This window comes from Pseudorasbora parva, chromosome 3 (genome assembly GCF_024679245.1).
Source record: "Pseudorasbora parva isolate DD20220531a chromosome 3, ASM2467924v1, whole genome shotgun sequence".
Classification (NCBI taxonomy): Eukaryota; Metazoa; Chordata; class Actinopteri; order Cypriniformes; family Gobionidae; genus Pseudorasbora; species Pseudorasbora parva.
The window spans coordinates 63,609,677-63,624,736 of NC_090174.1; the positions used below are offsets into that span (position 1 = coordinate 63,609,677).

Genomic DNA, 15,060 nt, shown 5'->3' on the forward strand with positions numbered 1-15,060 from the left:
AAAAGGCATGTGCAGAAGAGGTTACAATTTGCCAAAGAACACATCAACTGGCCTAAAGAGAAATGGAGGAACATTTTGTGGACTGATGAGAGTAAAATTGTTCTTTTTGGGTCCAAGGGCCACAGGCAGTTTGTGAGACGACCCCCAAACTCTGAATTCAAGCCACAGTACACAGTGAAGACAGTGAAGCATGGAGGTGCAAGCATCATGATATGGGCATGTTTCTCCTACTATGGTGTTGGGCCTATTTATCGCATACCAGGGATCATGGATCAGTTTGCATATGTTAAAATACTTGAAGAGGTCATGTTGCCCTATGCTGAAGAGGACATGCCCTTGAAACGGTTGTTTCAACAAGACAATGACCCAAAACACACTAGTAAACGGGCAAAGTCTTGGTTCCAAACCAACAAAATTAATGTTATGGAGTGGCCAGCCCAATCTCCAGACCTTAATCCAATTGAGAACTTGTGGGGTGATATCAAAAATGCTGTTTCTGAAGCAAAACCAAGAAATGTGAATGAATTGTGGAATGTTGTTAAAGAATCATGGAGTGGAATAACAGCTGAGAGGTGCCACAAGTTGGTTGACTCCATGCCACACAGATGTCAAGCAGTTTTAAAAAACTCATACAACTAAATATTAGTTTAGTGATTCACAGGATTGCTAAATCCCAGAAAAAAAAATGTTTGTACAAAATAGTTTTGAGTTTGTACAGTCAAAGGTAGACACTGCTATTTTTTTGAACGCACCCCTTTCAACTAATTGCCCAATTGCACAGCCTTAAGAGCGTTCATATCATGAATGCTGGGTCTCATTTGTTTTCTGAGAATCTACTGAACCTACTGGTAACTTGTTTGCCACGTAGCAATAAAAAAATATACTAAAAACCTTGATTATTCTGGTTAGTCACATTGTACTGCTATTATTTTGAACAATACTGTATATATTAGGCCTGGGCAAGTTAGCACGTTATTATCGCGTTAACGCATTAATTAATTAACCCTGACAATTATTTTATCGCGCATTAATGTAGTTATTTATTATTATATTGAAAGGCCGTTGCTCACTTGCTCTAAATAAACACACAGACAAACCATTGGTCAGGAGAATACAGCGCTGTCTGTAGCCTAAGCCAAGGGCTTGACATTCTTTGTCTGGGACAAATAAAATATAAAAATAACCAGAAACTTTTTTGACCCAAAATTTTTTTTGTTGTTTTTATTATATTCGATGTAAACAGCGATTGGTGAGTAAATCTCTGCCTCTGGTACGTTAGTCGTGTTGAGGCTCACGCTGCCCGTCTCTGAGAATTATTGGACAGAAAAGCTCCACAAGTAGTAACCGAGAATACTGTCTAACACTTGATGACTGCTCTGTCAAGCCCTCGTCGTCAGTGAGGAACCTGGGTGTGCTCTTTGATACCAATCTTTCATTTGAAAGCCACGTTTCTAGCATCTGTAAAACCGCATTCTATCATCTTAAAAATATATCTAAATTACGGCACATGCTTTCAATGCAAAATGCTGAACAGTTAGTCGATGCGTTCATGAGCTCAAGGCTAGATTATTGTAATGCTCTACTGGGTGGTTGCCCTGCTCGCTTAATAAACAAACTCCAGCTGGGCCATGATGGATTGATTAGATCAGATGTCACTCTGGCCAGTTGATCATACCTAGAATATCTAAATCAACTGCAGGCGGTCGATCATTTTCCTATTTAGCTCCTAAACTCTGGAACAGTCTTCCTAGCATTGTTCGGGAAGCAGACACACTCTGTCAGTTTAAATCTAGACTAAAAACACATCTCTTTACTATGGCATACACACAGAACATTATTAACTTTCATTATTCAGATCAATTGACTGATTGTTCGGCTGCATTAACTAGGTCAGCCGGAACCGGGAACACTTCCCATAACACCTGATGTACTCGTCACATCATAAAAAGAGTGACATCTACGCTAATGTTGTCTCTCTGTTTATCCCGAGGTTTATCCCGGATCTGGGCCCTGTCCGGATCGGATGGTGGACCTGCCTGGACATGACCAACGCATCCTGGAGTGTCTGCTGAGCCGTGTCAAATGGTGTCTCCTCTGAATTTGCCTCACTGGCACGACATGCTCAAAACCCGTCTTCGGCGCAATAATTCCGATCTTTCATGTATTCATACTCTTGTGTAATCGACGCCCCATCCTAAATAAATCTGTCTCTTCCGTGATACCCTGAAAATTTTGAATATTCCAATCTAATATGATTTCTGACCTGTAAGGTTGCCAGAATAATAATCTTACATGGTGTGTTAATAGGCCAGAGGAGAACTGGCACCCCGACTGAGTCTGGTTTCTCTAAGGTTTATTTTTCTCCATCATGCCCTGATGGAGTTTTGGTTCCTTTGGTCGCCTTTGGCTTGGCTTGCTCAGTTGGGGACACTAAAAATATGATTAAAGTTATTCAACTTATTATACAAATAAAATGTATGAATTAGGTCTTATTTAATTCTATAAACTATAATACTGATCTGCCAACATTGTCGCTATATGATAAATTAAAATAAGCTGATAACATCACTGTTTACTCCAGAACGACTGTACAGCCAAATCTAATTTTGTCGCAATATTATCCTGTTTGACACTGAAGCTGCTTTGACACAATCGTGATTGTAAAAGCGCTATATAAATAAAGTTGATTGATTGATTGAGAGACATTCGTGGAGAAATCAAAACAATTGAGCAGCGATATAAACTCACAGAAGAAACATACTGGGGTAAAACTGAGCTTTCTGTAGTTGCTGATATTTATGATTTATGATATTGTAACACAAGTCGACTTTGCAATCGTGAATTGTGTAGCATGAATGGTGTAGCCTAGTTTAATAAACAAGTAACGTTAATTAATATTAAGTTACTTACATTTTAGACCCAAACAACCTTTTTTTGTTCCATTTCACCAATGATTTCACCGACGAAAATAGTTCCAGAGGAAAGCAACACTCAGCGCGGTGTTTTGTTACTGAATGATTCAGCGATTTGAATGAATCATTTGAATAAACGACTCAATGACTCGCTCATGAAGACGATCACTTGCTGCCCCCTATTGGCGGTTATGTTTATAAGTATGATTGCATGTTTTATTGAGAAAATCAATCTTATAACATTATTTATTGCATCTGTATTTTTTGCTGTTTAAATTATTTAATTTGATTGGTAACAGCCTGTAGTGTCTTTACTATTATAGTATAACTGAATTTATTAATTAAATGTAAGAATTTAACAGGATGCATACATTTAATACAATTTTAAAAAAAATGGCCTTTATAAAATTAAAGAACGCCCTGGGGTGAATATCACAAATATGCAGATTTAAGTCGGCCTGTGTTAAAGCTGACAGAACAGAAGCTGCGTTTCCATTACAGATTTGCGAAAACTTTTGCAATATTTCTTAAATGTCGATAAAAAACTATTGCGAAATGGCAGCGTTTCCATAGCTGCAGTCATGCGACTAAACATATTACTTTCCTCTCGCGATAGGTCAGTCCAGAATGACGGCACTTGGTAGGTTTGTATATCCATCCACCCCACTAACCATTATTATTACTGGAAGGAGACGTGTGTGTCATCCAAACATCAATGGCAAGGAAAGCCCCTTAGGTTACTTAACTGGCACGGAGGTGTGTGTGTGTGCGTGTGCGTGTGTGTGTGTGTGTGAGTGTGTGTGTCAGATCTGCTTCAAGGTCTTCATGATAATGTGGCATGTCTGTGTTTAGACTCCAGTATTCCTGTAACTCTCTTGTCTTTTATGAGTTTAATAAAGAGCTCCGTCTCGTCTCCTCTCCAAACCCTCATCTGTAAAGAATGAGCGACTTTACGCGCACCAGGTTGACGCAGATAGAGAAGAGCGAAAGGTTGGAATTTGCATGGTAACGCAGATGTTTTTTTTTAGTTTTGTTTTTTACTTCTTTCGTTATTTTGGCCAGACATTTCATTTGTTGGACATATGAACTGAACTTAGAAATGCTTTGGAAAAGAAAAAAATGGCATTTAATAAACAATTTTTTTAATTTATTTTTTAAATGAAGACAGCGTTTGGAGTGAGCGTATGCAAAATAATGAGTTCCCTGAGTCCACAAATAAAAGTAGACCGTTTATAGTTTATAATGATGTCTTGAACTCATCTGTAGAGCTACAAATGTCAGAGTATTGCGAGTTGTTTCCGCTGTCCTAAAGGAAGAAGGAAAAAATGAGAACGTCGGCGCTTTTATCGGCGGTGGGTTAAAGAAACAGCCTAACTACGAAACTAAATAGGCTACGTTCAGGCCTTAACATTAGCCTGTAATATTATTGTTTTAATTTATATGTTGATTATGAAAAGTGAGCAGCATGAGTAAGAAGATTCGCAATATGTTTGAGATGGGGAGTCACATGATTTTGACCACTTCGAGTTTTATTTTCTAGAAAGTCTTTCTTTTTTTTGTATAAATTGTATTTTTATTTTAATCGATATTTCATCAATGAATTGCCTGTATATTAAATAAGAAACACACTAAGATGGTCTGGAGTGACGTGCGTAGCTGGCCTGTTTCCTCGGCCAGTGAGTAAGGCTGAAGCGATCGCTCTCTCTGTTTTAACACATCTCTTGATTATGTCTTAATAGTAGGCCTATATATGGGCGAGTTATATTATTTGTGGCCGCACCGGGGTCCGTCATTACTAGGTTAAAGTTACGCCACTGTCCTCATTAAAAGGAAATAAATGTCATTTTAACTACATTATATCTTGTTATTACGACACAATTGAGTGGAAAATATAATGCGCTATATAGGCCCTATGTTGCAGCAATGCGTCCGCACCCGGTGACCTGTAAATGTGAAAAAAACGTTTCCATTGCAGTTTTGCGAAAATGTCATTTTTCGAATTGCCTGAAGAACCACCTCATGAGAGCGTAAAAACCTTTTTTGCGATATATCGGAGTTTTAGCGAAATTGCAGCGTTTCCATTGGGCATATTTTCAATTTGCGCATTTTGAAGGGTAATGGAAACGCGGCTACTGATGAGAATATTACTACAGAATCAATAGAAGTATACCACCAATTTAATTTGGTTAAATTAATGTTTAAGTTGATATTTACAAGAAATATTGTAACTGTTACTAACTTTTAACTGCTGTAAAAAGCACCTTATTTGTTTAAAGTGTCTGCAAACCATAGGTTATTGCACTTTTGTTCATTTAGCAGCACTTTTGTATTCATTATTGAATTTTGCGCATATTGCGAATAATCGTGATTAGACATTTTAATCGTTGAATTTATATATATTATATATTAAATATAAATATAAATATATATATATATATATATAATATATATATATATATGCCACTCTTATATATATATATATATATATATATATATATATATTTATTTAAATTCTCTTTACAACTATTTTAATTGTCCTTGTTTTTATTTAATTCTTACCCATGGTATTCTTCTTTCTCCTGCATATATTATCCCCATTTTAATTCAATTCTATGTAAAGCACTTTGAATTGTCATTGGGTATGAAATGTGCTATATGAATAAAACTTTGCCTTGCCATTTTAAAATATACTCAAATAGAAAACAGTTATAATATTTCACAATATTACAACTTTTTTGTATTTCTAATAACATGAATGCAAGCCTTGGACAGCAGAAGAGACTTCTTTAAAAACATTAACAATCATATCGTTCTAAAACTTTTGACTGGTAGTGTTCACTGCAAAAAATGCTTTCCTTCCTCAGTATTTTTGTCTTGTTTCTAGTCAAAATATCAAAATATTCTTACATTAAGAAGCATTTACTAGACAAGCAAAAGTAATCGTCTTGTTTTGGGGAAAATAGCTCTAAATGAAGAGAGTTTTTGCTTAAAATAAGATAAATAATCTGCCAATGGGGTGAGAAAAATAATCTTGTTTTCTGTTTGAATTAAGATTATTTTTCTCACCCCATTGGCAGATTATTTATCTTATTTTAAGCAAAAACTCTCTTCATTTTGAGTTATTTTTCCCCAAAACAAGACAATTACTTTTGCTTGTCTAGTAAATACTTCTTGTTTTAATAATTTTTAGATGTTTGGACTCGAAACAAGACAAAAATATTGAGTAAGAAGAGCATTTTTTGCAGTGCATTTTCACATAGAGAACAGATGAGTTACACTGGAGGAATATTTTACTGTTTTTTTTATTTTTTTTACGTACATTATTTACCAGAGAGTCAAAAGATATGTTCACTCTTAGTAGATTGTCCCCAATGCCCTTAATGTCCCTCCAAAAGAAATGTATGTCGGGGCAGTCCCAAAATATATGTTTGATCACTGACCAATTCACATTTCCTCAACATTTTTCACTCAAACTATTCTTGGTGAGGAAAGATTTCAACAGTCCTGAAAAAGCAGATTTACTCAAATTCCCTCCAAATCTGACTGCCCACACCCTTATGAACACCAGAACAAATCTTAAAGGGTTAGTTCACCCAAAAATGTGAATTATTTCGTAACTTAAGACGTTCATCTTCAGAACACAGATGAAGATATTTTAGTGTAAAGCTGAGAAAGGCTTCAGATAGGCCTCCATTGGCATTCAGTCCATTCCCACTCACAAGACCCATAAAGGCCCTAAACACATCGACACACAGCCCATCTCACTACAGCGGCTGCACAATCACTTTACAATGACACGAGAATAGTTATTGTGAGCAAAAAAAAATCTAAATAACGACTTTATCCGCCGAGTTCTTGTCTTCCGTGTCGGTCTCGCTCCTCCTCTTCTGGTCATGAACGGCGGAGCGGCGTCATATTCTCACACATACGTCGAGCTCACGGCAATAACTCGGCGGATAAAGTCGTTATTTAGATTTTTTTTGCGCACAATAACTATTCTCGTGTCATTGTAAAGTGATTGTGCAGCCGCTGTAGTGAGATGGGCTGTGTGTCGATGTGTTTAGGGCCTTTATGGGTCTTGTGAGTGGGAATGGACTGAATGCCAATGGAGGCCTATCTGAAGCCTTTCTCAGCTTTACACTAAAATATCTTCATCTGTGTTCTGAAGATGAACGAAGGTCTGACGGGTGTCCAACGACATGAGGGCGAGTCATTAATGACATCATTTTCATTTTTGGGTGAACTAACCCTTTAACCCAAACATCGTCATCCAAGGTAACATTCATTTCCATTTCGCTGTTTTTTCTGAAACATTAAATATCTTCCCGAGCCCAAACTGTTGAACTCTAGTGTGTGTGTGAGTGAGTGTGTGTGTAGTGTCAGCTCGACTGCATGTGTTTTCACTTCTCGATGTGTGTCATGAGCGTTGATTTCTGGACGTCGGCTGACGTTTATGGCCGCGTTTCAACCGCAATTCACGCCGCAGCAACAATACGAGCTTTGTTTGAGCATCCGGAGCTGCTTGATGAAAAGTGTTGCTTTATGGGAACCCGACACACAGGAGCGCACTCTCAACACACACACACACACACACACACACACACACACACACACACACACAATGACCCTCTTAACAGCACTCACTGAAACAGGCTGAGGGTCAAAGGTCAGGGCTCGAGGGCAAAGGTCAAGACTGAGGCATGTGCCTGAGGCCATCGTTTAGAGTCGTTCCTCTCGAAACACACACACACACACACACACACACTTTCACTCACATACACACACAAACACACACACACACACACACACTTTTACTCTCACACAGACACACACACACACACACACAAACACACACTCTCACACACTTTCACTCACATACACACACTCACATTCACACACACACACACACACACACACACACACACACACACACACACACACACACACACACACACACACACACACACACACACACACTTTTACTCTCACACAGACAGACACACACACACACTTTCACTCACATACACACACACACTTTACTCACATTAACACACACACACACACACACTTTCACTCACATACACACACAAACACACACACACTTTTACTCTCATACAGACACATACACTTTTACTCTCATACAGACACACACACACACACACACACACACTTTTGCTCTCACACAGACACAGACACATACACACACACACACTTTTACTCACATACACACACACACTCACATTCACACAGACACACTTTTACTCTCACAAAGACACACACACACACACACACACACACACACACACACACACACACACACACACTTTTACTCAGATACACACACACTCACATTCAGCTCACACACGCACGCACACGCTCACACACTCATGCACACGCACACGCACGCACACGCTAACACACTCACACACTCACACGCTCGCGCACTCACGCACGCTCACGCACGCTCACACGCTCACACACGCTCACACACGCTCACACACGCTCACACACGCTCACACACGCTCACACACGCTCACACTCACGCTCACACTCACGCTCACACACGCTCACACACGCTCACACACGCTCACACGCTCACACACGCTCACACACGCTCACACGCTCACACGCTCACACGCTCACACGCTCACGCTCACACGCTCACACTCACACGCTCACACGCTCACACAAGCTCACACACGCTCACACGCACTCACACACGCTCACACACGCTCACACGCGCTCACACGCACTCACTCACACGCACTCACACGCACTCACACGCGCTCACACGCGCTCACACGCGCTCACGAGCGCTCACGCACACGCACGCTCGCACACGCTCACACACTCACACACGCACACGCTCGCACACGCATGCACACGCACGCACACGCTCGCACACGCTCGCACACGCTCACACGCTCACACACTCACTCACTCACTCACTCACACACTCACACACTCACACACTCACACACTCACACACTCACTCACACACGCACACACGCACACACGCACACACTCACACACTCACTCACTCACACACTCACACACTCACACACTCACTCACTCACACACTCACACACTCACACACTCACACACTCACACACTCACACACTCACACACTCACACACTCACTCACACACGCACACACACGCTCGCACACGCTCACACACTCATGTACTTCTCTTGGTACTAATCCAAATTTGTGTGCTTTGGCGTTAATTGTGTTAATCTACAACTTATCTAAATTACACCAACTGAATAATATAACACACACACACAACAGCACCAAATGCATATACATAAAAATATACATTCTTAGTGTATTCATAAAACAGCTCGTTCCTGTCACACACACGCCCCTCTGTCCAAAGCCCCGCCCCCTCAGGAAATGATTGACAGGCAGAGAAAGAGTGTGTGTGCTGTAATTCTCCTTCCACTGATATCTGTCATCTCTCTCACACGGACTGGAGTCTTATCACCGCCACTCGAGCAGCTCTGAGGAAATATGTGAGACAGATGCTCTCGCTCCGCACACGCCAGATATGTGTCAGAACACGCGTGTCCAGATTGCAAATGACATGACGCGTCACAATAAACGCCCGAGCAGCCAATCAGAGCAAGAACAGATGCCTTATTGAGTGTCTTATGAAGCAAAATCAAATATACAGTAAATGCACATTTGCATTCCTTGAAATAATAAAATATTGCTTGATTTATTATGCATCAGATCTGACGTGCACTCAAGACCCGATTAATGATGAATATCAGCCGCTGTGTTCATGAGCATCCTGATTAATCATCAGAGCCAATCAGACGCGAGCGTACCGAACGGGAGCTGAGATCATCAGCTCATAAACGCTTTCAATACAATATACTGTACATGATAAAGATTAAGAATTTTTTTAAATGTGTGTGTGTGTGTGTGTGTGTGTGTGTGTGTGTGTGTGTGTGTGTGAGTGAAGGTGTGTGAGAGCGAGCGTGTGTGGGCATGTGTTTGTGACATATGAGGACACAAATGTGTATAATGCCATGGGTATGACACAGGTATTACAGGAGAGGGTGAAATATGAGGACATTACCCATGGCCCCACTTTACAAAAGGCTTATAAATCACACAGGAGGAGTTTTTATGAGAAAGTAAAAATGCAGAATGTTTCCTGTGATGGGTAGGTTTAGGGGCAGTGTGTGTGTGTGTGTGTGTGTGTGTGTGTGTGTGTGTTGGATCGGTTTAGGGGCTGTGTGTGTGTGTGTGTGTGTGTGTGTGTGTGTGATGGGTAGGTTTAGGGGATAGGAAATACGGTTTGTACAGTATAAAAACCAATACGCCTATGGAATGTCCCCATATGTCACAAAAACAAACGTGTGTGTGTGTGTATATGTGTGTGCGCGCGCGAGTGTGAGTGAGTGTGTGTTGTGTGTATGTGTGCAAGTGTGTGCATGTATATGTGTGTGCTCGTGAGTGTGAGTGTGCGTGGGTGTATGTATATGTGTGTGAGTGTGTGTGCGTGAGAGAGTGTGTGTGAGTGTGTGTATATGTATGTGTGTGAGTGTGTGTGTGTGTGTGTGTGTGCTGACCTGTGCTTTGGCCAGTCTCTTCTCCAGAGCTTCTCTCTCTCTCTCGGTCTGCAGCAGCCGCTGGTTCAGCTCCACCACGTCACCCTTCAGAGACGCCAGCGCCGCCAGATGAAGCTGCGCGCACGCACACACACACACACACACACACACACACACACACACACACACACACACACACAGATTTAAACTCATGTTCAGTTTTTTTCTCTGGTCTGTATGCGTGAGAGGATCTGAGACGTCCGAATCTATTTCACATCTCAGTGAAGAGAAAGAAATAAAATCACACGGTTCTTTCTTTCGGCTGAACAAAAGTGAAGCTCGGAAAGAAGCAAGCGCTGAGAGTTCATGAGAACCAGCCAAACACACACACACACACACACACACACACACACACACACACACACACACACACACACTTTCACACACCATCAGTGCCTGGCATGAGAACACTGCATTCAGTGTGTGTGTGTGTGTGTGTCTAATATAGTGAGAGTGTTCAGTTCAGGGTAAAACTGTTTATTTAGGACTATATCTTTTCCCACATGCTATAAAATTATGATCTTTAAGTCTCTGCCAAAAATAAGTAAATTATAAATAATTTATGCTAATTATTCATTTCATATATAAGTATTAAATACATGATGACTGAAACATTTTCTAACAGTGCTTTTATAGCAAAAGAAGAGAATAAGCTGCACTGCACTCGCAACCAAATCAATCACACACATCAGCCAATCAGAAGAGAGTGTGGGCGGAGTCTCTCTGTAAACACACTGCACTCGCAACCAAATCAATCACACACATCAGCCAATCAGAAGAGAGTGTGGGCGGAGTCTCTCTGTAAACGCACTTCACTCGCAACCGAATCAATCACACACATCAGCCAATCAGAAGAGAGTGTGGGCGGAGTCTCTCTGTAAACGCACTTCACTCGCAACCGAATCAATCACACACATCAGCCAATCAGAAGAGAGTGTGGGCGGAGTCTCTCTGTAAACGCACTTCACTCGCAACCGAATCAATCACACACATCAGCCAATCAGAAGAGAGTGTGGGCGGAGTCTCTCTGTAAACGCACTTCACTCGCAACCGAATCAATCACACACATCAGCCAATCAGAAGAGAGTGTGGGCGGAGTCTCTCTGTAAACACACTGCACTCGCAACCGAATCAATCACACACATCAGCCAATCAGAAGAGAGTGTGGGCGGAGTCTCTCTGTAAACACACTGCACTCGCAACCAAATCAATCACACACATCAGCCAATCAGAAGAGTGTGTGGGCGGAGTCTCTCTGTAAACACACTGCACTCGCAACCAAATCAATCACACACATCAGCCAATCAGAAGAGAGTGTGGGCGGAGTCTCTCTGTAAACGCACTTCACTCGCAACCGAATCAATCACACACATCAGCCAATCAGAAGAGAGTGTGGGCGGAGTCTCTCTGTAAACACACTGCACTCGCAACCGAATCAATCACACACATCAGCCAATCAGAAGAGTGTGTGGGCGGAGTCTCTCTGTAAACACACTGCACTCGCAACCAAATCAATCACACACATCAGCCAATCAGAAGAGAGTGTGGGCGGAGTCTCTCTGTAAACACACTGCACTCGCAACCGAATCAATCACACACATCAGCCAATCAGAAGAGAGTGTGGGCGGAGTCTCTCTGTAAACACACTGCACTCGCAACCAAATCAATCACACACGTCAGCCAATCAGAAGAGAGTGTGGGCGGAGTCTCTCTGTAAACGCACTGCACTCGCAACCAAATCAATCACACACATCAGCCAATCAGAAGAGAGTGTGGGCGGAGTCTCTCTGTAAACACACTGCACTCGCAACCAAATCAATCACACACATCAGCCAATCAGAAGAGAGTGTGGGCGGAGTCTCTCTGTAAACACACTGTACTCGCAACCAAATCAATCACACACATCAGCCAATCAGAAGAGAGTGTGGGCGGAGTCGAGTGTACGCCACATCCGGATGTCACGTGTCAACTCGACCCGGGACCGTTACGGGTTGTGTCTGAAAGCGCACATATTACGGTATTTCGCTGGCAGTGTGAATGGACCAAATCTAGCAGCCCGGGAACAAATGCCGGGTCGCATTATCCGTGTGTTTGCCGGAATCGCAGTGTGAAAGGGGCTCAAATCAATCAAAAACACCAGCCAATCAGAAGACAGTGTGGGCGGAGTCTCCAAATCAATCACTGGTTCCTGAATTGTTTCCTGTAGTTCCTCCGTCTGTAATCCTGAATCATTGTCCTCTCATGATTAAAGAAACACCTGGAAAATTCCTTCTGTGCGGACCGTAACGCTGCAGGAAAACTGCCAAACCAAATCAAACACATCTGGAGCTTTAGTGGGCCGCTTTACACACACACACACACACACCGATATAAAGACAGGTTTGTCTAATAAAAAGAACTCTGTTCAACAACAGACAAACTGACCGTATAAAACATTCATGGACTCGCAGGACTAGACGTGTAGGAACAGGATTCTGTCACGCTTTAATACAACAAATAAACATGGAAAACGTTTGGTCAGAACTTCCCGGAGCAAATATTCTTTATTAAAGAGGAATAAAAATAAACATTTGGTGCCAAACAAAACAAATGAATGAATTAGAACTTGAATTATTTCTGTAGAAAAACTTTTTTTTATTAAAATTTGATTATCAATATTTAATATTATTCATGATTTTTTTTTTTGTCATGCACAATTAAGACCAGAGATAGATGAGGGCAAATTAGATTATAAAATAGTAAACAAATACCAAATCTACAAATCATTTAAATTAATACATTTTTTGCATAACTACAAATAAACTTATTTTTTTTTAAATAAACTACATAAAAACATTTAAATATTTTTTTAATTGATTAATTAAATTAACAACTAATAATTTTAAATCTAATTCAATACAGTTGCATTTAACGTATATATATATATATATACACACACACACACACACACACACACACACACACACAATGGGCTATTAAATAAATACTTAATACTAGGTTAACTCAATTAAATTAACTAAGAATTTAAAAAATATATATTAGAAATATAATGAGTAGTTTTCAATTATAATAATAATAACAACAATAAAGATTTTATAAAAACAATATTTAAAAAAAACATTTGGAGGCAAGCGAACTTGAAACTTGGATTATTTCTCTTAAAATTTTGTTAAAAATAAGTGTATTAAATTTTGATTATTAATAGCTAATATTAGTTATAAAAAATATTTTAAAATATATATTTTATTGCATTTGTGCCATGCGCAAATCCAACAGTAAACAAATACCACATTCACACAATGAAATGAACTCATTTTTTTTATCTAAATAAATTCAGCTGCATTTACTACATTAAATCAATTATACTTTTACAAAATTAAATAAACACAAATAGTTTAACAAATAAATTAACTAGAAATTTTGATATATTAGATAAATAAGTAGAATATTATCCTGTACAATGCAATTATCTATATGCACTGGTAAATCTGAAAAAGACACTGGATATTGTAAAAATAAAAATAAAAATCATAAAACATTGACAATCTGAAATAACATGAAATAGAGCAGGTTATATTTTATGTTCAAATCAGCTCCCGACCATATAACACACACTTCCACCAATGATTGAACAATGTCTTGGTGAAGCATTAAGAGTTCCTTTCACTGGAACTAAGGGGCCAACCCCTGAAAAACAACCCCACACTATAACCCCCCTCCACCAAACTTTACACTTAACACAATGCAGTCAGGCGAGTCCCGGAGATTGAGATGCTTCATCATATCGAGAGTCTCAGGCCTCGGACTGAGATGAATCTTCTGGCTGTCTTCCCACCGCTCGATCCCAGATCCGGATGGGAACGGTGTTACGGCAAATGCATCACAAGGGGCCATTCAACACAAGGCTAATTGAAGACATCACGGCCTGCCTTTGAAGCCTTCACAGACACAATTCATAAACAGGCAGAACAAACGTGTGTGTGTTATAAACCCCCTGGCCAGTTTCATCACATCTGCCGGTTAAACATTCAGTCGGCGTGGCGTTTGTAATCTACTAATGCGCAGTCAATTCTGACCGTACATCAGTGTCGCTTCTCTAGGGGTCACAATTAGGTTAAAAGCATTGAGTGCCTGATCTCTACGTCTCCACGAGCTCCTCTTTAATGGACTCTGAGAGATGGATATCACGCGCACACACAAACACACACACACACTTTAGGTTTTTGTGAATTGTGGGGACTTTCCATAGGCGTAATGGATTTTACCCTGTACAAACTGTACATTCTATCCCCCTACACTGACCCTTAACCTACCCATCACACACACACACACACACAAACACACACACACACACACACACACACACACACACACACACACACACAGTCCCTGCTCCTAAACTTACCCATCACACACACACAAACACATACTTGCACAGCCCCTGCCTCTAAACCTACCCATCTCACTCACTCTCACACACACACACACACAGCCCCTAAACCTACCCATCACAGGAAACATTTAT

The 15,060-nt window shown here is 40.5% G+C and overlaps 1 protein-coding gene across 3 annotated transcripts in view; it reads right to left on the bottom strand.

Moving 5' to 3' along the window:
* The window catches only part of mcc (MCC regulator of WNT signaling pathway), a 229,650-nt gene that overhangs the window by 162,293 nt on the left and 52,297 nt on the right, over positions 1 to 15,060 (bottom strand). For all 3 annotated transcript variants that reach the window (XM_067439795.1, XM_067439794.1, XM_067439796.1), the window contains one exon: positions 10,497 to 10,610. In XM_067439795.1, coding sequence (XP_067295896.1) covers positions 10,497 to 10,610 — 114 coding nt within the window. The remainder of the gene's footprint in view (positions 1 to 10,496; positions 10,611 to 15,060) is intronic.